A 27,919-nucleotide genomic window follows, 5' to 3' on the forward strand; every position below is an offset into this window, starting at 1 on the left:
TATTTTCATTGCAGGGAATGTCAAGAATCTATTTCATCCAACTCGCGGCTGCTGCGGAGGAAAAAAAACAAAGGAAACTACAGCGCCGCACTCTGAGAGATGCCGCAAACCCTTTCGATATGCCGGACGAAGAGTATCGGAGAATGAGTTGGTAGGTATTCTATACCTGTGTGAGAAGCTCAATACCGACCTTGAGCCTTACAGGGGTGATGGATTACCAACTCACCTTAAGGTAAATCTATATAATTGCAGTGTTCCTCGTATAGTTACTATACCAACCAAAGTATTATGTTTGGCAAAGTGCCCTGACAGCAAAAGCCAATCATAACAAAAAAAAAGTATTATGCGTGTGTAAAACAAGATTTCTCACAGAAGAGTATGTAGATGTAGCGAACCCCGCACTTACCCACTTATTTACTTACGTACTTGTCTAACCATTCTTATGACTAACCGTCTTTTAGAAATACCCCGTAGATTTGGCCTCGTAATCGTCTAGTGATAGCGTATAACCCCTCGATGCGAACCATAGCAACCCAAGCTCTTTAATGCGAAGTAGAATCGACTATTAGACTCATATGATTACATACAACTTAACCCACTAATTAAAACTCAGTATAGTGAAAATTACATTAACTTGGTCAAAAGAGCAATAGACGTGGAGATATAATTATATGAAAAACTGGTGTGTAGGTATTTGTGTATTTTCACTGGCTCAAATAATTTTGAAAAATATTAGCACATATACTTATATTTATGAGTTTTTAGATGCTTAGGTACATATATTTGTGAGAGTTGTTCAGTTTAACATGACAAATAATTTGTGCACATATTTTTGAATGATTAATCATGTTCAGATAAAAATGTACCTTTCTATGCGCATTTATTTTTGAAGCCTTGGATTTGCTCATATATTTATGAACTCGACTGTACAGAACACTTTTGCCGAAGCCATAGAATTATTGGAATAAATGAAGTAATTGTTTGATGATTAGTAATCATCACATCTTTGAACAGAAAGAAAGGAAACAAAGATTAATAAGAGCCTCGTTCTCACCAGACGATTATGGCTCTTAAATATGTCAGCACTTCTAGCACAACTTGCCGCGACAGCCGCGAGAAATGACAGAACGGCGCGACTTCATGCCTTGCGGCGGGGTTACAGCCTTGCAGCACAACTTACGCGTGAGAGCCGCGACAATGTCGCGGTCAAACATCGCTGTCAATAAATGACAACCGATCGCGACTTTGAACTAGAATTCGTAGCATAACTGCCTAAATTTGATACAAAATGTTCTCGTGGCTTTACGTCAAACAGCGAGACGAAGTCTATGCGACTTGAAGACCGCGACTTATGCAAATGAGAATAATTGTCGTAAAATAATAGGATAATATTGTGAAAAAGTAAGTTAAAAATACTTATATTTATATAAATAATATTTATTTATAACTAATTTTTAAAAATAAACCGAAAAATGTTTAAAAACTTTAGGTAAATATATTTTCAGAATGGCTTTATTTTTCATCCTTAATGAAGAAAGGCGGGCAAGGAGAATGCAACGGACTCGTCTGAGGGATTTAGCCAACCCCTTCGAGCTCCCGGCACAAGAGTTCTTTCATAATTACCGAATGAACAAGCCCATAGCTTTGTACTTGTGCCGAGAGTTAACTCCCCGACAGTCCCATGGACTCCCTGTCCACATAAAGGTATGTTTGGTATACTTGCTTATAATATAGCTACAAGACTGTTACTACGGACTGAATAAAGTAAGAGTATATACTTAATTCTCATAGCAATTTCTACCATCGTAGGTGCTGGTAGCGGTCAAATTTATAGCCGGTGGGAGCTACCAGCGAGAGGTCGGACAAGACCATACGCTGTGCGTTACACAGAGAACGGCCTCTAAATATTTGACCCAGGTGATAGCTGCTATAAATAGAAGGTATGATAAAACATTTAAATATAAAATTTCCCGAAGTCCCCATTATCTCTTTAAGTAAAATTAATTATTAAAATCTTGTAACTATAGGTGTAAATATGACTTTTAAAATTTGCATAGGCTTAATTGAAACCAATATGTTTTCAGCCTCAAACCTAAATGGATTACGTTCCCGGGTAACGAGAGGGAAAGAAAAGACGTCGCGGCAGCATTTGAAGCGAAATATGGCTTACCAGATCTTCTGGGAACGCTGGACTGCACGCACGTCTCCATCTTTCCCCCTCCGCGGCCGCACGGCCTGCAGCTGTACATCAACCGCAAAGGAAAGCATACAATCAACGTGCAGTTGGTGAGTTGACAAGATAATAATTTTAAAGAAAAAAAAAACGCCGCCTCTGGGGTTCTGGTGAAAGCTACTTGCGAATGTTGGATTATGTAGAAATGTGTAAGTATTTAAAAAAAAACAGCTTTTAATGCTTTAATTATTTGATGGCAACACAAATGAATATACGTATACCGTTAAAATTCCTCATGAATGCGATTATAAGAAATCGAAGCTTGACAAAATTTGACTTGAAAACTCAATATTCTTAACAAACATAACTAAATAAATGTCACTGTTCTGAACTTAAATGCATGCTATTCTTATAAAAATACCAAAGTCACTATAAGTGTGTCGTTCAGATTTAAGGAGTTCCGTTCTGATCTTCATCAGCACTTCCACTGCACCAAATGTCACTGTTCTGGACGTAAGTGCATGCTGTTCTTATAAAAATACCAAAGTCACTATAAGTGTGCCGTTGAAATTTGAGGAGTTCGGTTCTGACCATCATCAGCAGTTCCACTGCACCAAATGTCACTGTTCTGGACGTAAGTGCATGCTGTTCTTATAAAAATACCAAAGTCACTATAAGTCTGCCGTTCAGATTTGAGGAGTTCGGTTCTGACCATCATCAGCAGTTCCACTGCACCAAATGTCACTGTTCTGGACGTAAGTGCATGCTGTTCTTATAAAAATACCAAAGTCACTATAAGTGTGCCGTTCAGATTTGAGGAGTTCGGTTCTGACCATCATCAGCAGTTCCACTGCGCCAAATGTCACTGTTCTGGACGTAAGTGCATGCTGTTCTTATAAAAATACTAAAGTCACTATAAGCGTGCCGTTCAGATTTGAGTAGTTCCGTTCTGACCATCATCAGCAGCTCCACAGCACCAAATGTCACTGTTCTGGACGTAAGTGCATGCTGTTCTTATAAAAATACCAAAGTCACTATAAGCGTGCCGTTCAGATTTGAGGAGTTCCGTTCTGACCATCATCAGCAGTTCCACTGCACCAAATGTTACTATTCCGTACGCAAATGCATGCTGTTCCTTAAAAAACACAAAAATCACCATATGTGTGCCTTTCAGATTTGAGGAGTTCCCTCGATTTCTCCAGGATCCCATCATCAAAACTGGGTTCTGAGAAAAACGGGACCAATATGTATGCATATATAAAGGGTGGAAAAATCGAATGTCACATGGATGGCAACTACCTTAAATATTGTATATAGCACATTTTGTGTAAGGGAGACTTTCTTTTGTTTTTAAAAACAATAAATTTTGCATTTAAGGATTTATGAAAAATCGCTTGCCTCAGTCGGGACTCGAACCGGTCAAATGTGACAAAAAATAACGTGCCAAATAATGTGCCAAATTTTCATGGCCTTCCGTTATTCTGATTGTATTTGTTATGTAGAGAAAAATGAACCTTATCAGTAATCCTTTCAATCTGCATCATAAAATACGGCACGTTATTTTTTGTCACATTTGATCGGTTCGAGTCCCGACTGAGGCAAGCGATTTTTCATAAATCTTTAAATGCAGAATTTATTGTTTTTAAAAACAAAAGAAAGTCTCCCTTACACAAAATGTGCTATTTACAATATTTAAGGTAGTTGCCATCCATGTGGCATTCGATTTTTCCACCCTGTATACATTCAATCAAAACAATTTTTTCAAAATCGGTCCAGTAACGACGGAGATATCGTGGAACAAATATTTAAAAAAAACAGACGAATTGAGAACCACCTTCCTTGAGAGATTTGAGGCGGCGGTTAAAAATAACCAACAAGATAAAAATGTCTAGTATTCGACGTACGCGTAGGTACAATGTGCATTTTCATCACACTTGCTCAGCGATTGCACGCAGGCATAGCGGGTGTTATAACTCCTACAGAAAAAACTTTTTCAGTACTCCGACTTGTTAAGGTTCTCTTGATACTTTAATAACGAATGAGAAAGTAGAATTTTATCCACGAAACAGCAAAGTAACATACAAATTTTAACTTGGTGTTCTAAGCTCGCTAGTAAAACTGAACGATAATTTACAACCATAAATATTTCGTCGAGTTGGTGTGGTAAAAAAATCTGTATTTCACTTGGTAACAAAACTTAAAACCCTCACAACTTTAAGATTCTATTGCAAGTATGATGAAAAACATTGTGTGTCACTCGAGCCGTAACATTTTCAATATTTATGAGCCATAAACATTACTATTAGGTATAGTTAGTTATAATTTTATAAAATACATATCGTAACAAGCTTTTAAATTTTAGATTGCTGATGTAAACTGCAGGTTGCTGCGCGTAAATGCGCAGTACCCGGGGAAGGTCCATGACATGACCAATTTATTTTTAACCATTCGAAATGCGCCGATTGTACGACCTAAGTCCGTTTTCACATTATCCGATCCGATATCGGATGTCGGACCGATATCCCATACATTACAGGCGCCATCTTGGTATTTTTCTATTGAAATCCTTCCGACTTCCGATATCGGATCGGATAATGTGAAAACGGACTAAGAATCGGGTCTTATTACCTGCTTTATAACTATATGGACTATTGGGACAATTGGAGAGACTTGACACCTCCAAATCTTATTCGTTTTAGTATTATGACATCGGAGACCTTTTTATATCCCTAATTTTATTTTTGTTATTAACTACAGAGACAATAGGTACATCTCTATTTTTTATTTGAAGATTATTATAAATGTAAAGTTTACCGGCATTGGCTGTTGTATTTATGTCTGAATATTTTTCATGTAATGTAAACGTATGTATATTTCATGTATTGTGCCTATTGACCTGTAAAAGCGCACTTGTGACCTTACTTGCTGAGTTTGTATGTTGTATTTATGTGTTAAGATTATATAAAAGTATGCAGAGTATGCTTATTCAGTAAGTACCTAGTTAATATGATTGCATAATTTCAGGTTATGAATTGGAGCCATGGCTTATGAGACGCACACTATAACCAGAAGCATAACGATTGTAGTCTGCGCTACAGACATAGCGTGCGATCCTCTTCGAACCAACCTTACGTGCGGCTAGAGCGAAAGGGATAGCATTCATGGTCGGTACCGCCACGCCGTCAGTGGCGTTGCGGACTAACCATTATTGATACTTGCGTAAAAACTCCACCATATATATTACATATTTGCATACATGATTTCGTGCATAAATACTTGACCTTTTAGTTTAATTATTAAACTTATCACAGTTTTTTTTTATTAAAACGTGTGTAGCCTTGGAAGAAATAAATTAAAAAACTTTTATAATATAATAAATTGTGTATATAATATTGTCTTCTGTCACCGCGATAGTTACTCATGAAATAAATTTATGGAATCAGATTATATCGCGTATAATGAATATAATCCGTTTTCTTAGTTTTATTTTATTTTGTATATGATATGTTTTCTAGGTTCTTTTCGGTGAAGGAAAACATCGTGAGGAAACCGGACTTATTCCAATAAGGTCTAGTTTACCCTTTGCGTTGAAAGGTCAGATGGCAGTCGCTTTCGTAAAAACTAGTGCCTACGCCAAATCTTGGGATTAGTTGTCAAAGTGGACCGCAGGCTCCCATGAGCCGTGGCAAATGCCGGGATAACGCAAGGAAGATGATGATGTTTTCTAGGTACATATACAGAGTGGGGGGGCCTGTAACAAAGGCGAAGAATTGAACTCTAGGCTATTCTCCTTAAGCCGTTTTCACACTATCCGATCCGATATCGGATGTCGGAAGCATTTCAATAGAAAAAATCCAAGATGGCGCCTGTAATGTATGGGATATCGGTCCGACATCCGATATCGGATCGGATAATGTGAAAACGCACTTATACTGATCAACATTTGTTCGGCGACTTTTAAAAATAACTTGTATTTTGATTTTTATCACCCTTGAAAGTTTTTTCTAAGAGGTAATGTATTGCGAATTCTGTGAAGTCTAAAGTGTGACAGACAACGTCAATGACAACAATAATGGCGTACATTGAAGCTAATATTTATTTTGTATGAAAAATTAAAAATTTAAAGACTTCATAATTTTTAAAAGTCACTGAATAAATGTTGATCAGTATAAGGAGAATAGCCTACAGTTCAATTCTTCGCCTTTGTTACAGGCCCCACTCTGTATATAATGGAACTAAGATCGGTTTTCTTTAATTTTAAGTAGTTTTTTTTATATTTAAAATGTAAGAGTTTTGAATGATTCACGGTTATTTTCATTAGACTTATATTCACGGTCTATATCCCGGTCAATATAAGTTTAATATTTAAAATGTGTTTTTAGGGTTTCGTAGTCAACTAGGAACCCTTATAGTTTCGCCATGTCTGTCTGTCTGTCCCTCCGTCCGTCCGTCCGTCCGCGGATAATCTCAGTGACCGTTAGAACTAGAGAGCTGAAATTTGGTACCAATATGTATATCAGTCACGCCGACAAAGTGCAAAAATAAAAAGCGGAAAAAATGTTTTATTAGGGTACCCCCTACACGTAAAGTAGGGAGTGATTTTTTTTTCATTTCAACCCTAACGTATGATTTATTGTTGGATAGGTATTTAAAAATGAATTACTGAAATCGTTTTTTGATAATATTAATATTTTCGCGAATAATCGCTCCTAAAGAAAAAAAGTGTCCCCCCCCTCTAACTTTTTAACCATATATTAAAAAAATATTTAAAAATCACAAAAGTAGAACTTTATAAACTTTCTAGGAAAACTGTTTTGAACTTGATAGGTTCTGTAGTTTTTGAAAAATATGGAAAACTACGGAAGAGCCGAGCGGCTATTTACCAACGCGGCTTTAAAAACCGGCCGAGAGCGTGTCGGGTCCGCTCAGTGCCTACACTGAGCGTGGCCCGACACGCTCTCGGCCGGTTTTTAAATATTATGTTGTTTTAATTGCATGGAGCATAGGAAGGTCCACATCTATGTATTGGTTTTTTGTAAGGAAATACAACTCTACGCTACGCCTACCTGCTTTAGTTGACTGTTGACACACTGAGACAGTGGATGCGCCAGAGTATAAAAGAGTGATTACCATCTCTTGTCAAAGATCTTGTTGAGACGAATCAAACGAACCCAAACACGAAGTGGTTTCAAGACCTGGTCGTGGAATACTCTTGACTACCTTCCAGCTTCATCATCAGATCCTGGGTACCATCTCTTGTCAAAGATCTTGTTGAGACGAATCAAACGAGCCCAAACACAGAAGAGTTTCAAGACCTGGTTGTTGAATACTCTTGACTACCTTCCGGCTTCACCATCAGATCCTGGGTACCATCTCTTGTCAAAGATCTTGTTGAGACGAACCAAACGAGCCCAAACACGGAGTGGTTTCAAGACCTGGTTGATGAATTCTCTTGACTACCTTCCAGCTTCATCATCAGATCCTGGGTACCATCTCTTGTCAAAGATCTTGTTGAGACGAACCAAACGAGCCCAAACACGAAATGGTTTCAAGACCTGGTTGATGAGAACTCATGACTACCTTCCGGCTTCATCATCAGATCCTGGGTACCATCACCTCTTGTCAAAGATCTTGTTGAGGCAAATCAAACGAGCCCAAACACGAAATGGTTTCAAGACCTGGTTGATGAGAACTCATGACTACCTTCCGGCTTCATCATCAGATCCTGGGTACCATCACCTCTTGTCAAAGATCTTGTTGAGGCGAATCAAACGAGCCCAAACACGAAATGGTTTCAAGACCTGGTTGATGAGAACTCATGACTACCATCTGACTTCATCATCAGATCCTGAGTACCATCTATTGTCAAAGATTTTGTTGAGACGAGTCAGTAACCTCAAATGATATTCAATAATAAATAATACTTACTAAAAATATTAGTCAAGTTAATTAGTTAGTTACCAAAGTCGTCAACCCAAGGATCAAAGTTTTCGGTCGCAGTATACATGCAACAGTACAGCCAAACACGCACACAAGTGCGGTTTTGGATACGGCGGGTGCCGCACACAATGACAAAATAACTTCGCGATCGTCGAGCCGCGTGCGGAGCGGACTAACATACGTCCTGCCTCTACAAGCTCTGCCGCGGTACTGACATCGCAAGCGCGCGTAACCGGTAATAAGGAGGCATTTTTAAAAAATCGTCAAAAATATTAAATTGCAATTAATAGAAAACTTTTGCATAAAATCTGTTTGAGTAAGCGTTGCAGATTATTTTTATATTAAAACTACTTCAAAAACACGTAAATTTTCGAAGAAATTGACACTTATTCTGAGGTGATTTCTGAAACAAATTGGATTCATCATATCCTCATTTACTCTATTCTAAAGCCTTATAACAAAGAAGTAGTCTCAGATGATTGTAGTACAGGATATACATAATACAAATTTACCACTTGAAGCATTCAAAACTATCCAAATTTTACAAATTAGACGGACTAAGTCAGCACTTTTCGCGGGTTTTCCTAAACATGCACCAGAAAAAAAATCATAATTAATTAAGTGAGTTAGTTTTTAAAAATCCAGTCTCACAACATGTAAGTTAAGAAGATGTCCTAATCGAATCCTGAACTTAATAAGTCTTTTAGATGACGGAAAGTGTAGCATTTTGCCGACTAAAACTATCAATTTTACATTATTACGACGTTTTCGTTGAATGCCCTCTTAAGACTCCAATACTCAACGCTGCGCCGGGGTCTGCGGAGGAGCGCTACACGACATGGCACTGCAGTGTCCGCAACACCATCGAGCGGACCAACGGCTATTTAAAGGGACACGGCGATGCCTTGGCTTGGACCACCCCCTCCACTATAGCCCTGAAAAATCGTGCCGGCTTATTTATGCCTACTACACGATCTACAATATTATGAAACACTTTAGGTAATACATAGAAATTGAAACGAAATTTTGCGAACCATATTCGATCTGAATAGGTTGCCTAAGTGATGGGTGCATGCTTTGCTGTCTCTTTCGACTCTGTTCAATGGCCATTGCTCAATAGCGGTTTTCCTAACCTCCTGCCTCCAATTCTCCAGTATGAATCTAATTAACACGGGAAAATGATTATTAACTTACATAGTACTTATATTTTTGATAACTTATAAAGTAAGTAAATGTAAAAGTCGCAGCGAAATTAGTGCTTCAAATTGGAAAACGAATAAAAACGGTCTGTTTACTTCCGTACACATGTTGCCAACTTGAATATCGGAGTACTTATCTAATTATCTTCTAAGTGGTTACCTATCAAAAAGTCGAAAATTGTAATGTCGATTATTAGTAGCCCGAAAACGCTTCCCATTTTATTAATTGGCCTAAGTTTTGTTTGCCCGAAAGTACTTTTCCCCTATTATTACTTTCCCGATTCTTATTTCGCTGTAATTTTGTTTTGCTTATGATTCGAATCAACACTTATTAAAATTCCTAAGAATCATTTGACAACTACTTTTGGTCGCGTAAAATTTTTATTCCGAAATATTATTTAACCGCTATATCAAAAGCTCGAAATTCGAATTAACACTTATTAAAATTCCTAAGTATCATTTGACAGCAATTTTGTATGGCGTATAGTTTTATAATTCGAAATATTATTAAGCCGCTATATCAAAAGTTCAATAAATCCTTAATTTTCTAACAAAACTTTGTTCCCGACCCTCACGGTCGCAGACGTCGCAGTTCTTACTTGACCTATGAGTCCTTGCCATAAGAGTTTGTGGCAAAGGTTTGTTTCTGTAGGGTCGCAGTTCTAACCTAACCTAACCCACTTTCTTACAAATGTTTGTTTCTGTGAGGGTCGCAGTTCTAACCTAGCCTAACCAACTCTTTTAGCAAATGTTTGCTTCTGTATGGTCGCAGTTCTAACCTAACCTAACCCACTTTTCTAGCACAAGTTTGTTTCTGTATGGTCGCAGTTCTAACCTAACCTAACCCACTTTTCTAGCATAAAAGTTTGTGTCTGAATGGTCGCAGTTCGAACCTAACCTAACCCACTTTTCTTGCTAATGTTTGTTTTTGTGAGGGTCGCAGTTCTAACCTAACCTAACCCACTCTTATGGTAAGGGTTTGTTTCTGTATGGTCACAGTTCTAACCTAACCTAACCCACTTTTCTTGGCAAGTTTGTTTCCGTGGGGGTCGCATTTCTAAGGAAAAATGACATTTCGATGTCGCGTAGCATCGGATTTATGAAAAGGTGGTTAACGAAACGGTTGTCAAATGATAAAGTTGGCAACCATTCTTCTGGTTATTGAGTTTCTAGAAAATGATATTAGGGAAAATGACATTTCAAATTTTCAATGTAACGTAGCATCGGATTTATGAAAAGGTGGTTAACAAATTGGTTGTCAAATGATAAAGTTGGCAACCGTTCTTCTGGTTATAGAGTTTCGGGAAAACGATAATGTGGCATAGCAAACTAGCGACATTTTAAAAATATGGTAAACAATGTATTTGGATTATAAAAATTCTGTCAACCGTTTTCAGACAAGTGATAATCGGACAAAGGATTTTCGAAACATCGATAGGTTACCCTTCTAAGTACCTATCTAATTATTTCTTGATGCAAAAGGAAATGGAGCTGATGATAAAGGTAAAGACGCAAAAGCTAAATACTTTATTTTATTTAAATTCAATAGATGAAAATATTTTACATTACGTGATTAATTGCTCAACCACAAAGGATATTTTTGAAAAATTAGATCTTGTCTTCAATTGACAACATTTCATATTTTTGAGTACTACTTTTTATTGTTTGGTGTGAAAGAACTCAATACTAAAAGATACACGTATTTTTTAATTTTTCCAAAAACTGCTATTTTAGTCATTGAGGTATATGTACTACGTACTAGAGGCGACGTTGCCAAGCGAAAACACTGCACATGCTGACAAATGCGCGGGGTGGGGGGAGCGGCCATTTACGCATAGAGTAGGTCCACCCACAGAGTAGTAATAGAACAGAGGGAGTCTCACTGAAGACCGGCTGTGACCCAACAATGGCGGACGTTTTTTTTTTAATTTTATTTTATGGCTTGGTAGCGACTTTTCAAGCCAGCAATGGCAGACGGTTTGCGATGTGCAAACACGATTTAAAATCAAAATAATTATAATTCAGGTCAAAAGAAAATCAATTCTTCACTTAATTTATCAAAAATTAATTATTTTAATGGAAACTTAGAAATATCTTGTTTTTAACAAATAATAATGACTCAGTGCGCCGTGTGCAAACACTATTTAAAAAAAATACTGGTCACACTCTTGTTTTGCAGTTTGTTGGTTTACGATTATGAACATTAATTAATATTGTGATTATACGCATAATAACGCGATAAAGTATTAATTTATGCATGAAAAGTTGCTCCGTATTATTTTTTCTTTCGATTATTGTCATTTTTACACAATTTGACAACGCATGTAGGCATATTTTCTTATTTTTCTGGAGATGTTTTCGCCACGGGCGCCTCGATCCGACTAACGGGAGATTAGTGGATGAGGTCATAGACAAAGCTATCAATGTGGATGATGGAATCACAGGTTTTTCTTCGGAGTTATCCGTCCATAGAATTATAGGTTCATGGGTCCACCATCAGATGTGACACATTATTATTATATTCTGCCTAACGGAAATTTAACATTTTAAAATACGGCTATTCTAGTCAAAATGATTTATTTATTTACAACTTAAACAATACAAATTAATATAATTGTGCTGTACTTATCTTCTTCTTTAAAATACAATGAATGAACATATATATGTGTGGTCAGTTGGTAACCATGTTTCCTTAGCTCAATTTTTGGACAAAGCGTATCCATTGTTCCCTTTTTTCATGACCAGGCCAAAGAAAACCGCAAAAAGTGAGCGTTCTAAAAATACAATTTCACTCAAAAAATATTAACAATCATTAAACAAATAAACTTTTTTTATATTATAGTAACATAATTCATGAAGTAGTAATTAGACACCTAAAAATTTTCCAAATAGAAATATATATATTTCGCAAATATATTAGAGGTGAAACACATTAGTAGGAACAATGTAAATGGCACATCTGCGCGGTTAGTCTATGATTGCGTCACCAAAATGGCGGCAGTCCCGCTCCCGCTCGCGTATTTGTAGAATATTCAATCTTAAACTATTATAGACGAGTTTTTTGTTTAATTTACCGATAAAATGTCACACCTTGACTTTTATTTGATTTTTTCGAGTGATTAGAACAATTTTTAAGCACACAAGAAGGCATTATTCATGTGGAAAGTAAATGGATCACGGCACGTCACTGCACTGCAAGGACCAGGCGAGGACTGGCAACGCTGCGGTCCATGGACCGCAGTGGGGTGTGTAACATTTTTTCTTCGCAACGTCGCCTCTAGTACGTAGTACATATACCTCAATGATTTTAGTGAGAAAATCCCTTTCTATTACTACTTCGAGCAAAAGAGCGTATGTGTTGTTTCATACACCTAAGAAAACGACAAAATAATTTCTAAAAAAAAAGTTTTAACAGTCAGCTCAAACAGTCCGGGGTATGTCTGACTGTCAAGTGTCACTGTCAACCAATAGTGAATGACTACGAACCATAGAGACTTCCGGTTGGGACGCCATCATAGCGGTTTCGTGTCGTGAATAATTTATTTTTCTTTTACTCATTAATGTTGTTTAAAGTGTAATATTGATAGCGTATTATGCAGTAAACTAATGGTGTAGTGAGAAGCTGATGAAGAATTGTTCTCGAAACGCGTTTAGCCTCTTTTTTGTCGTAAACGGCCGGTAACGTGCTCTTGTAAAATCTATCAATTTACAAGTGCTAAACTGTACAATGACTTACCGTACAAAAATTACTAATATTAGCTCATATCACCTTGACACTGGCGAAATAGTCCCAATGGACTGAAGCCATTTAATTTTAAAAACTGAACTGAACGAACCATAGACTAAGCCATGAAATTTTTAATATCTTTGCTACGAACTTTGATAAGTGTCACTGTCAAACTCAAGTGACATCCCAACTGGAAGATTTTTTTGTTATAGTGGCAGCTCTAAATCAGCTATTTGACGTCACTTCCCCTTTAAACTATTTTTAAGATTTTTTATACTAAAAATACGGAAAAAAATTAAAAAAAATATTTATGTGATCTACAAGCGTATATGGCACGCCACAGACAGTCTGAAAAATTCATAATCTTAAATAAGATTTGTATGCAAACTGACAGTTCAAACTAACACTACATACTGCAATGCTGACAAAACCAAACTACTACTTATACACTCTCCGTATCTACCTATCAACAATATTCCATTATGTTTATATGCTCACAGTTATCCTTGTTTTCACCAAAATATTACTAACTGTACATGTAGACCTATAGAACAAGTTAAATGTGTCACATACCTTGGAATGCAAATTGATGAACATTTATCCTGGTCGCTACATGTAAACTTTATTTATGATAAGCTCAGAGTTTTACTAGGTAAATTTTTTCATTTAAAATTCAGAGTGCCAACAGGCACTTTGCGGTGTCTTTCTTTACATGTCACTTGTAGATTCAATATTAAGTTATGCACTAGATAGCTACGGATTAACCACTAAGACCAACATAGATAAACTAGAAAACATTCAACTTAGATTTTTAAAACTATTAGTTAACAACAAAACCAAAGCCAAATGTAAAGGCAACTATAGATTACTTTTTAAAATATGCAAAATATTACCAGTCAGCCTTAAACATAAATACCTGCTTGCAGTCAATAACCATGGCTGTCTAGTGCAAAACGCTTCTAATATATCAATAGATCCCATAGGCCATAGCTACTATACTAAAGCGGTGGCTACAGGTAAGCTATCCGTGCCCAGAATACATAACTACTTTGGAGACAGATCGCTAAAAAAGCGCATCCCATATCTGCTCAATAGCTTACCTGAAGCCATCCGAAGTGAAAAGCACCCTAATAAATTCAAAAACCAGTTAAAAAATCACTACCTGAATACATTACCATAATATAATTTGTTCTATTTTTGTTAAACTGTTATAATATGTGTCATACTGTAAAAATGTTTATAAAGTAAATTATTAAGATTAAGTATTATACTATGAGAGACTGCTGTTCCTGCAGTCAAACTCTTTCCAGAGTTTTGCGTGGCAATATTGTAATCATAAAGTTACCGCTGTATTCTAATAATTAATAAATAAATAAAAAATAAAAATACTTTTTTTTTTCAGATTATGAATTTTTCAGACTGTCTGTTGCCGGCCTATATCGAAATGGTTTTCAATTTAGGGACGTTGAAAATTTTGAAACGTTGTCAAATACAAAGTGGAAAAAGACAGTCACCTCAGAGTTATAGAATTTTATAACTACAAATTTACCAGAGATATACTACAAGATATAAGCAAATTGCAAAATATGTGTTTTGAACTAGAAACCGCAAATAAAATAAATGTGAGCGTCAGAATGGCGGGTGTACATCAAGCAATCAAAGGTGTCATTAATTTCTTAAATATCTCTGGAGTTCAAAAAGCACATTGCTCGAATTTTGGTGCACATTTGGCACATTGCTAGCACTAACTCCTGACGTATACCACACCAGGATTGCTTGATATACACCCGCCATTCTGACACTCACAAATAAATGATGACATGCTTATACAAAATATTTTGACCATTCTATTTTCAAAATTAAATTACTTCAGGACTGTATGGGAGGTAACTCCGAAGTCTGACCAAACCATACATACTCTGATCGAACGAATTCAAAAAGAACTTAAGCTTGTTGAAAATAATAATTCAATAGTAGTCAATTGAGATATAAATCACGAAACAGAGGAAGCCATGAAAAGCAAGAATTTGTTTTAACTGTAACCAACGAGGGCATATTGCGAGATTCTGTAATAATAAAAAATGCACAATACCTGATGCAATAAAAGTGGCCACACTTCCAGTGAATGTTTTTCCACAAAGGTATGTAGGAAATGTAACAGGAAGGGACACATTGAAAAATTTTGTCGCACTTTTAGTCTGGTGAGTGAACAACTGAAGCATACAACTAGTATTAGAGCCATTATTGATTCGGGTGCATCCTCTCACGTGTTCTATAATAATGATGTCATTAACTCCACAGAAAATGTAAATGTAGAAATAAGATGTGCTAATGCAGAAAACCTCGTCGCTCAAGCCATAGGTAGGTACAGTAAAAACAAATGGTTTTGATCTGGAAGATGTACTACATGTTCCTGCAATTTCTAGAAACCTGATATCTGTAAGTTCAATCACTGATCATGCAGCTTCTGTACTCTTCGTTGGAAACAAGGTAACTGTAAAGAAATATAATCGCATTATTCTTACGGGATATAAAACTAGAAACGGTCTTTATGAAACAGAATTTCCTGCTAACACTGTTCGCGAGGTTTTGTTTACTGAGAACGCCGATATTTGGCATCGTCGGCTAGGTCACGTATCGGATGTGCCGCGTCTAGCTAAACTGGTGAACGGTATCAAAATTGGGAGGGAACATAAAGAAAACTTTTGTGAAATATGCATTAAAGCAAAAATGACTAGAAAACCTTTTAAAAATATAAATTCCCACTTGGGATGATAAAATTTTTTTATTACTTTTTTGGATGACTTTACACTTACACTTTTGTGTTGTTTACTTAATTACCTTTAAAAGTGAAGCCTTTGATAAAATAAAACAGTTTGTGACTTTAGCGGAGAACCATTTCAATACAAAAGTTAGAAAATCAGATGCGACAGCGGAAAAGAATACTCGAACAATAACCTAATGTCTTGGTGCAGCTCTAAGGGTATAACTATGGATCTAACAATACCCTACACTCCTCAATTAAATGGAAAAGCAGAGCGACTGCATAGAACCCTGTTAGAACGAACTAGAGCATTAATATTCGATGGCCGAGTTCCAAATTATCTATGGGGTCAGCTCTTATAACTGCAAGTTTCTTAATCAATAGAAGTCCTACCGAAGGCAAAGACAAAACTCCAGCAGAGATGTGGTTTGGCATCAAACCTGATGTATCACATGTAAGACGTCAACAGTAATGAAGGTCGAGAAGGAGATACATTAAGAAGAATTGAAAGAAGTAGCAATGGAGAGGAGGGTCGAGAAGGAGGTATATCAAGAAGAGTTGAAGGAAGTAGTAATGTAGAGAAGGGTCGAGAAGGAGACGCATTAGGAAGAAGTATAAGTAATAGTCGAGAAGGTGATATGTTAAAAAGAAAAGTAAGAATTAGAAATGTAGAGAATGTTCGAGGTGTTATTCATTTAAGAAGATTAGGTAGTGAAACAAGTGAAGATGAAACAAAAGAAGATGAAACAAAAGAAGACGAAACAAATGGAGGCGAAAATGAAGGCGAAACAAATGAAGGCGAAACAAATGAAGGCGAAACAAATGAAGGTGAAATAAATGAAAGCGAAACAAATGAAATAGAAACAATTGAAGAAGAAGAAAATAATGAAGTATTTTATGATGGGAATGAAGAATTTTTTGATAATGAAGAAGTTGAAAATCGAGTTAGAAGTATTGAAAATCAAAATATTGATAGTGATATTAATCAAAATAGAAGAGTTCAACCTGCGAGAGAACGCAGACTACCTGATAGATATAAAGATTATTTAATGAATTACGATACTGAAGCTTCAATGTTAACTTACGAGGAGGCATTAGAATCAAAAGAAAAGGATAAATGGAAAAAGGCAATGAAAGAAGAAATTAAATCACTTGAAGAAAATAAGACGTGGTCATTCAGTGAATGAACAGGAAGCAAAAGGAAGAAAATTAGTTACTAGCAAGTGGATTTTTACAGTAAAGTCTGATGGCAGATATAAAGCCAGATTAGTTGCAAGAGGCTTTCAACAAAAGTACAAAATAGATTATGACGAGACGTACAGTCCGGTAGTTAATAGTACGTCTTTAAGAATTTTACTATCAATTGCAGCGGCAAAAGGGTTAAAAATAAAACAGTTTGATGTGAAAACAGCCTTTTTACATGGAGACTTGAAAGAATGTATATACATAAAGGTACCCAAGGGCTATAGCAACAAAGAAGGCAAAGTATGCAAACTAAACAAGAGCTTATACGGTAAGTTAAGTTAAGTAAAGTTTTTGCTGACTAAATTGTTTCCTACCCCTTCCCATTTTACTCCCCTTAAAAATACCGACATGTCCAGTTTAGACCACTCTCCATTGTTATCTGCCTGTGTCAATCCATTTTCTCTAAATAAATAGGCTTTAAGACATTCATCAACTCGGAGGAAATATAGACTGGAGTAGCCTTTCAGTTACTTACACCTCTGCCGAAAAACTTGAACAAATGTTCAGAAAGTCACGTAAATACAATTTCACTATTAGCTTGGTCAACGAACGATTCTAGATGGAATGGCCGAAAGCAGAAAGTTTCACTACGGGATGTTGTTAGGGATAGTCAGGAGTCATACATACTAAAAGTCCTTGGACTTTGGACGTGAGCTCGAAGAGGGGGGGGATGAAAAAGGTCCCATTTTTTGGATTTTTGCTCACATTTCAAAAACTATGCATCATACGAAATTTTGGTTTACTACACTTTGAAAGTTTATAAAATTCTCTATAACTTTGGTCTAGAAACATTTTTTCTATTCTTAACCGTTGTCTAGGTATGAGCTCCTAAAAACTGTCAATTTTTAAAAAATCGTCACCCCCCCTACTTTTTACTTCATACATTGCTCCATGTATCACGTACCGTTAAATAATTATACGACTTTTAAAAAAAATGTCACTTTGAGCAATTTTTTCAGTGAACGAAAAGAAGCAACAAATATTACTTATGTATGTGATAAACGTGTAAAATATGTATTTAATTAACTAGATTGCATTACGATGCTGTATAAAGGCATTTACGTAACAGGTAACAATAATTATAATTAGCTACACATAAAAAAAATTGGCCCAGAAGACAGTTAGTAGTATATCGATACCTCCTAAGTATACTTACTTACTGAGACTGAGACAACTGACAATTTTCAATTTTACTAGGTACATTTACCTTCCACGGAAAATTCATGCTGAAAATCGCATTAGTTTTGGAAATAAAGTGACGTATACTGATGAAACAAACATATTCTCTAATATCGAACAGTGTAAGTATACTGAGACAAGTCACATGCACAACTATACCCCGTGCAGTCATAGTGGAGGGAGGTAAAAAAGCGTGGAATACTGCTACTGATTGATACAACTAGGGAATGCAAACCGGTAAACCGGTTTACCGGTTTCCCGGTAATTTTGCCAAATTTGGGTTCGGTAAATTACCGGTAAATATATTCAAAAACCGGTTTTTTACCGAAATTTAAATTTACTTAAAAATACTACAAAAAGCACTTCTGTCGCAATTTCTTCGTAAATAAACACTTGTAGATACTTCTGGTAAACACTTATTTTGCAAGAATTCGTTTCTCATAAAAAATTGCTCAAATAGACATTTTTTTTTAAAAGTCGTATAATTATTCAACGTTACGTGACACATAAGCATATGTGCACATATTATGAAAGGTGATTGAATGGTCTACAAGATTTCTGAAGAAAACTTTTGTCTAAGATAAATATTTTTCAAGATATGGAGCAATGTATGAAGTAAAAAGTGGGGGGATGACGATTTTTTAAAAATTGACAGTTTTTAGGAGCTCATACCTAGGTTAAGAATAGAAAAAATGTTTTTAGACCAAAGTTATAGAGAATTTTATAAGCTTTCAAAGTGTAGTAAACCAAAATTTCGTATGACGCATAGTTTTTGAAATATGAGCAAAAAACCAAAAAATGGGACCTTTTTCATCCCCTCCCTCTTCGAGCTCAGGTCCAAAGTCCGAGGACTTTTAGTATGTATGTCTCCTGACTATCCCTAACAACATCCCGTAGTGAAACTTTCTGCTTTCGGCCATTCCACCTAGACCCCCCTTTTGAGCATTCACTGACTGATCTATATCGATTCATGCTCATTCACACAATCGCCACGACACATACGAGTATCACTGGTAATTCGAACCGATTAACTTGAAATTTGGCACTCATATGTAAGTGACCCAAAAACGGACATGTAATTTAAATTAAGAAAATTCAATTAAGTATAGGGGCCTCTTTTGGGGGGTAAAAATGAATGAAAGATCTTTTTATAAGTATTTCAAAAATATTTTTTTAATATTTTTTAGTAAAGTAATTTTCAAGTAATTTAAGAAAATAGGCCATAAATAACCATTCCCTCTCCCCCTTATCTCCGAAACTACTAAGCGTAAAATTTTCAAAAAAATACACGAGATAGTTTTCAGTCTATAGATTACAGGAAATCCTATTAGAAATCTACAGTAAAGCGTAAGTCGGACTTAAAAGAAAAAAAACTCAAATTACGAATTTCACTCACTGCCGCTGCAAGGTGTTACCAAATCTCTTGAATTGAAATTGTGTGAGAGCGTTCGAATATTACATATAAACTCATTTCTGTTTCGTTTTGTTCAAAATATCGATTATTCGCAAAAATGACTTAAGTTCCTACTAAAAAGAAGGCGCTTAAGCCCTTCTTGTAGTGTACGGAACCCTTGCAACGCGAGTATAGGTAATGCAAACCGGTTTACCTGTTTCCCGGTAATTTTGCCCAATTTGGGTTCGGTAAATTACCGGTAATTATACTCCAAAACCGGTTTTTTACCGAAATTTAAATTTACTTAAAAATTACTACAAAAAGCACTTCTGTCGTCATTTCTTCTTAAATAAACACTTATAGATACTTCTGGTAGACACTTTATTTAGCAAGAATTCGTTTTCTCCACGAAAACGTCTATTTTTTGTGTCATTTCTATGCTATATTGTGGTATTGAAAGCATGTCTGTTATAATTATCTTAGCCACGTGCGAGAGGGATGAATGGTTGTCGTTTCATAAACGTTCCTATTGTCTGGCGACATGTTTCATGTCATATGGAGAGTTGGAGACCCATCATCAGGCATGAGTGCTCGCGGCGGCTAGAGTACATTCCCGCCTGCACTGTGCGTGCCTGCGTTGTCGGTTCCAAGATAAAAAAATCTGATTTCTATAAAACCAACAAGTGTGAAATGTCCACAGTTGGTTTCATAAATTCCAGACCCCGAATGATTATCCTTCATTAACTCACTCATTGTTATATAAATATTTGATTAGCTTTAAAGATAAGACCCCCTCCTCCTCTCATTGGTATCTTCATTGCTGAGGTTGGTTGCTGGTTGAGGCTGGCTTCATTGGTGAAGTCCCAATAGAATCAATTTTATTCTGACTTTCTGTTCCGGTTCTAAAGTTGGGTGTAGAGGGTGGAAGGGATCTCATCTGTCCATCTTGTTGGACTACGACCTCTGGATCGTTAGGGATCAACCTTGCCAGTTGCTCAAGGTTGTGGCCTTTTCCCCTCCAAAAACTCCAAAATTTTACGTAAACAGATGGTTGATAACCTGGTGTTGATTTTCGATTCGCGTAAGATAGACACATTTGTACGGAAGGCAATCCAGGGTATTTGCCAAATCTTCATCTAGCACTACATGCGGTTGCAGCCTTTTTTAGACTCCAAGTCTCAGCTCCAGTTTTGGTTTTTCTACAGACATGCGGTTCTTAGGAACCAAGAAGTATGGAAATAATCCTTGTAGCTGGGTCTCTTTTGGCCATTCCTATGCTTATTCTGATTTCTTTTTCAGAGGAACCGGGATTGTCGATGTTTGCGCCGAAGTGTATGAAGTCATCTACTGTTACTGGCCTAAGAGCACCTGTGTGTTGTATCTACCTACCACAATCCACCACCATGAGCTTGGTTTTTACTGTGGTTAATCTTGAGATCCGTTTCCAGACTGATGCGTTCCATTTCACCAGTGATATCAACCATTTCCGCTTCATTGGCGGTTAGAAAATTGGTGTTATTTGCCTATCTAAGATTCGTTATTTTGGTGTCCACCAATGATGATTCCTCCCTCCCAGCTTTCGCAGGTTCTCCTGATGATATTTTCACCGTAGGCAGCTGACGGGCAACCTTATCGACACCTTTTACAAAAGTAAAAGGGCTCAAAGTTACTCTGCCGATTCAGTTTCCTTTTTCAACGGAGTTTCAATGAAAGCTACCAATTATGCTTGATGTCAAAACGATGCAGTCAAAGGCTTTGCTATAGTCGATGAAGCAGAGAATCATCGAAGTACTGAATTCGTAAGCCATCTCTCTCAATGGACGTACATTTAGGATCTGTTTCCACCTTTGCCCTTGAGGAAACTTGCCTGTTTTTGCGGGATCTGCCAGTCCAGGATGTGACATATGTAGTCCTCCTTTCTAGTGTCTTAGTTGTTTTTATCGAGAAGATTGCTAACTGTAACATTTAGGATCTAAAATGTATTTATTTTTTGTAACAAAGACCTGAAACCTGCTTTTTTTAAGATTTCATTATTAATATTTGTCTTTTGAAAGTGGTAGTTTATTGAACACTACTAAAATATTGATTTTTCATGAAATAAAATAAAAACCGGGAAATTACCGGTTTACCGGTTTTGGCGACGCTATGTCGGTAAGTTACCGGTTTTGAAAAACGACCGGTAATTGCATTCCCTACGCGAGTACAACTCGCACTTGGCCGGTTTTTATTATATCCTTATACTTAGTTTATCTTTATTATTATGAAAGTTTGTAGGCAAAGGGCTCTTACCTATATTAAAATTATATATAATAGTACATTTCGATACAAGTGCGAAAAAGAGGAAGTTTGAAACGAGTGGCGATAAATTAAAACACGACCGAAGGGAGGGTTTTAAATCGACACGAGTTACGACTTCCCTTTTCGCACGTGTATCGAACGACGTTTTTCAGTACAGATGGACCTCCGAAGTTTCGACCTGCCATATAATGAACCACTTCTCGCACTAGTGCGTAAAAAAACACCATCTGTACTGAAAAATATTTATTTTTAGGTCTCTTGTCCAAGCTGTGGGCATCACTTCGGTGTTTCGACTCAGGTGAATGTTGACAATTCAAATAAGTTACTTCATAAAACACAAAAATCGTCGCAAATGGCATCAGTAGACTCGCATACTATTGACAGAGAACTGTGTGTTTGATACATAGAAACGAATTAACCATTAGGAAATTGGCTTTAATTAAATAGAATCCGACATTCTCGGCCGAAAATCGGGCCGAGATAGTTTTTTGGAAATAATCGCTATCAAAAAAAAATTCGTGTCCCTTAACTTTGAATCATGTGCCTAAAAATACGTCAAAATCAAAGTAAGGTAACGGACCCAATCATGGACAGTTTAAGAAAAATTTTCGCCTGTTTTTGATATTTCACTCATAAATGTAAAAATTCTACCGCTAAGCGTGTTAAATCTTGAATGTCCTATCCTTCTTTTACATTTCAAGCGTATTGCAGAATGGATACTCCTATTAGTTTCTTCATACTTAACAAATTAAAACTAGGTGTTTTTTCTCCAATTATGGACGACAGTTCTCCATTAATGGATCCCCCATTATGGACAGTGAAATAAGTTTAAAATTTTACTTTTAAAGCCAACTGATACCCAATGAGTCAATTTTATATACCATAAATACAATTAGTTTGAGTTATTTTAACATAGGATTGTTTCTTGTAAATTTTGGTTTTGTAAATTGTTCCTTGTCCATCATAGGAGGTAGGCAGTTTTTCGGTTCCAGTAATGGACACTCGCAAAATAACGCCATTTCTTTAATATCTTTGGAGCAATAAACTAGTATGTTTTATACCTTATCTCATGCTTAATGCAGTGAGTAAAACGCATTCAAGTTTACACCGAGTATTATTTTTTTATTATTTTATACATGAACTCAACTCTCTTAGCAACATTACTAAGAATTCGTCTTGATATTTTTTTCAGTAAACTGATGAATTTTATCTTGTCGCCAAATCCTTCAGAAATAACAGAATTAATTGAAACTTCAAAATGAAACAGCTCTACAACTCTAGTTTATGGTACATAGCCGTCAGTTTTTAGAAACTAATTTTAGATACTTATTTTTAAGGATTTGTGTTTTTTTGTCCATAATGGCATCACCGCGCGTCCATTATGGGGTATTTCACCTTAAAGCTTAGTAAAGACTTTCAAGGAAAACCTGGAAAACTACCCGTAGAAAACACGATTCGACAACCTGTTTTATGATTTCTTGCAAAAAACCTTAATAGATAGTATGATATGACAATCAGAATTAGACAGTTACAATTGTGCATTTGAAAGGATACGTCATTCTCCCCCTCTATAATTTCATCATCTAGGATGTAGTCGTTGAGATGGAGCGGCTTCTTCTTCAACCTAGAAGATCGACGAAAGACCCGTGAAGGTGAAGGCGAAGCTTCTTGTGGGGGAGTACTGTAGACCTCTTCCTCGTGACTAGTGTCAGCGGGACTTTCTTGTATCTCATCTATAACGGGAATTTCAGATACTTCATCTATGGTCGTTCCGTCGAGTATGGGCATAGGCTCTTCATCATCCGACAAAGGAAGCGGCGCTAAGTGTCTATTAGACACGGTTGACTCTTGGCCATTACGTCGTCGAACATACGAGTAGTTCGGATTACTGTGCAGTAGCTCAACTTCTTCGACGTAAGGGTCTGTCTTCGAGCGAACAAATTTCTTTAATAGGACAGGTCCTGGAACGAGCCATGATGGAAGCGATTCACCGACAGGTGTCCTCCGAGGGAATTTGAACAGCTTCTCGTGAGGAGTGGTATTTATCGACGTGGAAAGCAGCGATCGTACGCAATGGAGAGAAAGTTTCAAAACGTGTTCCCAGTTTTCAATGGGAAGGTTTCTTGATTTTAAGGAGAGTTGTATAGTTCGCCAGAGGGTGCCGTTAAGAGGGCTTTCGTGTTAAAAATAGTGAAATCGCAACCGAGCGCTTGATCATACCGTGTGTGGTATTAAATTAAAGGGCTTTGCGAGTAGTTTATAAATATATATCACATTATAGGACATTATAGGACCTGTGTGGTGACGGGTTAAGAATTTCACCACCCCCTTTCTTCCCGTGGGTGTCGTAGAAGGCGACTATGGGATATGGGTTAAATTGTGGCGTAGGCGAGAGGCTGGCAACCTGTCACTGCAATGTCACAGTTTCGTTTTCTTTCAACCCCTTATTTGCCAAGAGTGGCACTGAAGCTTTAGTAGTTTCATGTGTTCTGCCTACCCCTTTATGGGATACAGGCGTGATTGTATGTATGTTGTATGTATAGGACTTTTTCTACTTGATCTAACAAAATATGAGAAAATGTCCAAAAGTGGTAATAATTGTACCGGTGAAGGCTCGTTTTCAAAAAATTGGCAAAAATCAATAATAGCAATTTATAATCACTAAGGCATAACAGCAATTTAAGTAAACGTTGCAGATTAATTTAGTACAAAACTTACTTCGATGTGATGTAGATTTTCAAAGAAATTGTCACTTAATTTTAGGTAATTTCTGAAAAAATTGAATTCGCCTTAGGCTAGTTTACTCTTTTTCAAAAACTTAAAATAAAAATCTAGTCTGAAATGATTGTGGTACAGGATATACGAATTATAAATTTACCCGTTTTAATATTCAAAATTGTCCAAATTTTACAAATAAGATCGACTGATTCAGCTCTATACGTGCGTTTTTCTAAACGTGCATTAGAGAAAAATTCATAATTAATTTAGTGAGTTAGTTTTCAAAAATCCAGTCTTATAAAAATCAAGATAATAAGATGCTCTAACTGGAACTTGAATTAAATAAATCTATTGGATAACGGAAAGTGTAGTATTTCACCGACTAAAACTATAAATTTTACATTCTTTTGACGTTTTTTTTGAAAGCAGCCTTAAGCTTTTCCACTTGGCCATTACCCTGAGGGTTGTATGGAGTGGTGCGAGAAGTGGCAATGTTGCATTTCTTAAGAAAACTTTGTATTTCTTCCGACATAAAACAGGATCCTCTGTCACTGTGTATGTATAAAGGCTGGCCATATTCGAAGAAGAGTTCCTTGAAGCATTTAATGACAGTTGCAGAAGATGTGTCAGGACAAGGGTACGCAAAAGGATAGCGGGAGAACTCGTCTATTATTGTAAGAATATATTTATTCTTCGTATTTGAAGGCAGAGGTCCTTTAAAGTCAACGTTCAATCGTTCGAAGGGCGCTAAAGCTTTTATCAAGGTTCCATTTGTTTTGGCAAAGCGTGGTTTGATTTCAGCACACACGCGACACGAAGCAGTCATTTTTTTGACATCGTCTAAGTTGTAAGGGAGATTTTTTAATTTGATCCAGTGATACATTCTGGTAATACCAGGGTGAGCTGGCATCGTGCAATTCGTATAATTTATTGTTATTCATGAATGCGCAAACTCTTGATAGAGCGTCAGCAGCAGTATTCTGGACGCCTGGTCTGTAAATAATGTCGTACTTATAGCAAGACAGTTCAAGTCTCCATCTTTCAATTTTGTCATTTTTAATTTTGCTAGAGTGATTTTGGTTGAAAATATAGCTAACAGATTTCTGGTCAGTGATAAGAAGAAAATGTCTATGAATAAGGTAATGACGCCATTTTCGAAGACTTTCGACGATAGCACAGGCTTCTTTTTCGACTGCAGCATGCTTGCGCTCGCCGTCCGACAAAGTCCTGGAGAAGAACGCTACTGGTCGACCCTTCTGAGATAATGTGGCGGCAATGGCGAAATCAGACGCATCAGTCTCTACTGTCAATGTTTCTTTGTCATCGATGGCAATTAATGCTGCCCTTTTAATATCAGATTTCAGAAGTTGAAAACTACGCTGTGCGCTTTCATCTAAGGGAAAGTTGGAGTTCTTAATTAATGGTTGTATCTTTTCAGAGAAGTTATATACCCATTTAGCATAATGAGCAAATAATCCAGAAGCTCTTTTCAATTCAGCAGTATTGCGCGGTAAGGGTAGTTTTATGAGAGGCTCAAGTCGGTCTTTATCGGGCTCAATAACATTGTCTTTGATAGTGTATCCAAGGAGGCTGATCGAAGTTTTGCTGAAATTACATTTTTGTTCGTTAAGTGTGAGGTTGTACTTCTTTGCAGCAGCCATAAATTGCTGTAAGTTTTTATCGTGTTCTTCTTTGTTTTTACCGCAAACTGTGACGTCATCAAGATATGTAAAGGTGCCTTGTAAATGTTCTTTCTCAATTATGTGTTCTAGAGTGCGTTGAAAAGCAGCAACTCTATTTGTGGCGCCAAACGGGATACGTTTGAATTGCCATAATTTACCGCAAGCTTCAAATGCAGTATATATTTTCTCTTCCTCCAAAATAGGAACCTGATGGTAAGCACTCTTCAAGTCAATCTGGCTAAAGTGGTTGAATTTCGCTACTTTCGAAACTATTGATTCAATATTGGGTAGCGGATACGCATCTAGATATGTAAACTTGTTGATAATTGTGGAGTAGTCGACAACCATTCTTTTCCTATGAGAGCCACCACCAGGTACTAAAACCTCAGCGCGCCAAGGAGAAACGCTCGGCTCAATAAGAGTTTGGATATTTCAACTTGAATAAATTCTTCGTCGTCTCTGTTTTGACGCCTGGATTTAATCGCGATAGGAGTGATATCAGCAGACAAATGCGTAAAGACAGATGCCGGCGGTACTGATGCTTCCATTACGCAGATATGTAAGGGTTCTCTGGTTCCGCCGAATTCAAGCTCGACTTTAGAGTGAGTTTTGAGTACATCATGACCGACGATAACGTCCGCGCATAAGTTGGGTACTATACATAGAAGGCGTTGCCTATATGTATGATTATTTATTTGGAGCGTAGCAAAACAAATGCTTTCTACTTGTGACGTGTTGCTTAGAGATGCCAGATTAATCGTTTCATTGTACGGATATTGTTGTAATTTCATTAACTGTGCTATGTTTCTATCGATGTAGCTCTTGGAGCTCCCAGTGTCAATCAGAGCGTCGGCGCGTATATCGTTGATAGTTATAGCGACCGTGGCTTTCTTAAGGCTCGACGGGCTTGCAGCAGAATATTCCATTTTGTAGAAATCTTTAGATGGTAAGCAATCGATAGCGCTCGCGATTGCATTACTCGTGGAAGGAGAGTTACGGGATCGGCAGACTGATGCAAAGTGACCCTTTTTCGAACATAGTTGACAGTGAGCGTGGAAAGCAGGACACTTTATTCTTTGGTGAACCTTACCACCGCAAAAAAAACAACGTCGTATTGATTGTTGAGATATAGGGCCAGCAGAGACAGCAGCATTATGAGAATTTGAAGTTTCTTGTAAAGGCGGTACTGTTAAGGCAGACAATGTACTTGGGATGCTAACACCCATAGTTTCGGAATCCTTTTCAGCCGTTTCGAGACTTACTGCTTGATTATAAGCTTCGTCCATTGATAAAGATGATTTTTCTAACAGTCTCTCTCGTATTTTAGGCGACAGGATGCCAGATATGAACGCACATCGTACAGCCTGTTCTTTATGTTCTTCAGCTGTAACTGATTTGAAATCGCACTTCTGTGCCAAAAGATATAGGGCCCGGCAATATTCAGATATGCTTTCGTCTTGTTTTTGTTTTCTGGTTCCAAGAACGTGACGTGCCAATATTTCATTTTGGGGTTTCACGTACGCTTTATCTAAGAGAGCAATGGCAGATTCATATGTTTGACAATCCTTGATAGTAATGAAAATATTAGATGACAAATGGTT

General features: G+C 36.9%; 1 protein-coding gene across 1 annotated transcript; it reads left to right on the forward strand.

Annotated features, from left to right (window-relative positions):
* The first annotated feature begins 1,506 nt into the window (after positions 1-1,506).
* Positions 1,507-9,102, forward strand: LOC125240484 (putative nuclease HARBI1). Its single transcript, XM_048148378.1, has 4 exons — positions 1,507-1,704; positions 1,810-1,940; positions 2,085-2,286; positions 8,902-9,102. Exons 1-4 carry the CDS (start codon positions 1,507-1,509, stop codon positions 9,100-9,102), a joined length of 732 nt encoding a protein of 243 aa, XP_048004335.1.
* The last annotated feature ends 18,817 nt before the right edge of the window (positions 9,103-27,919 follow it).

This window comes from Leguminivora glycinivorella, chromosome Z, assembly GCF_023078275.1.
Source record: "Leguminivora glycinivorella isolate SPB_JAAS2020 chromosome Z, LegGlyc_1.1, whole genome shotgun sequence".
Lineage (NCBI taxonomy): Eukaryota > Metazoa > Arthropoda > Insecta > Lepidoptera > Tortricidae > Leguminivora > Leguminivora glycinivorella.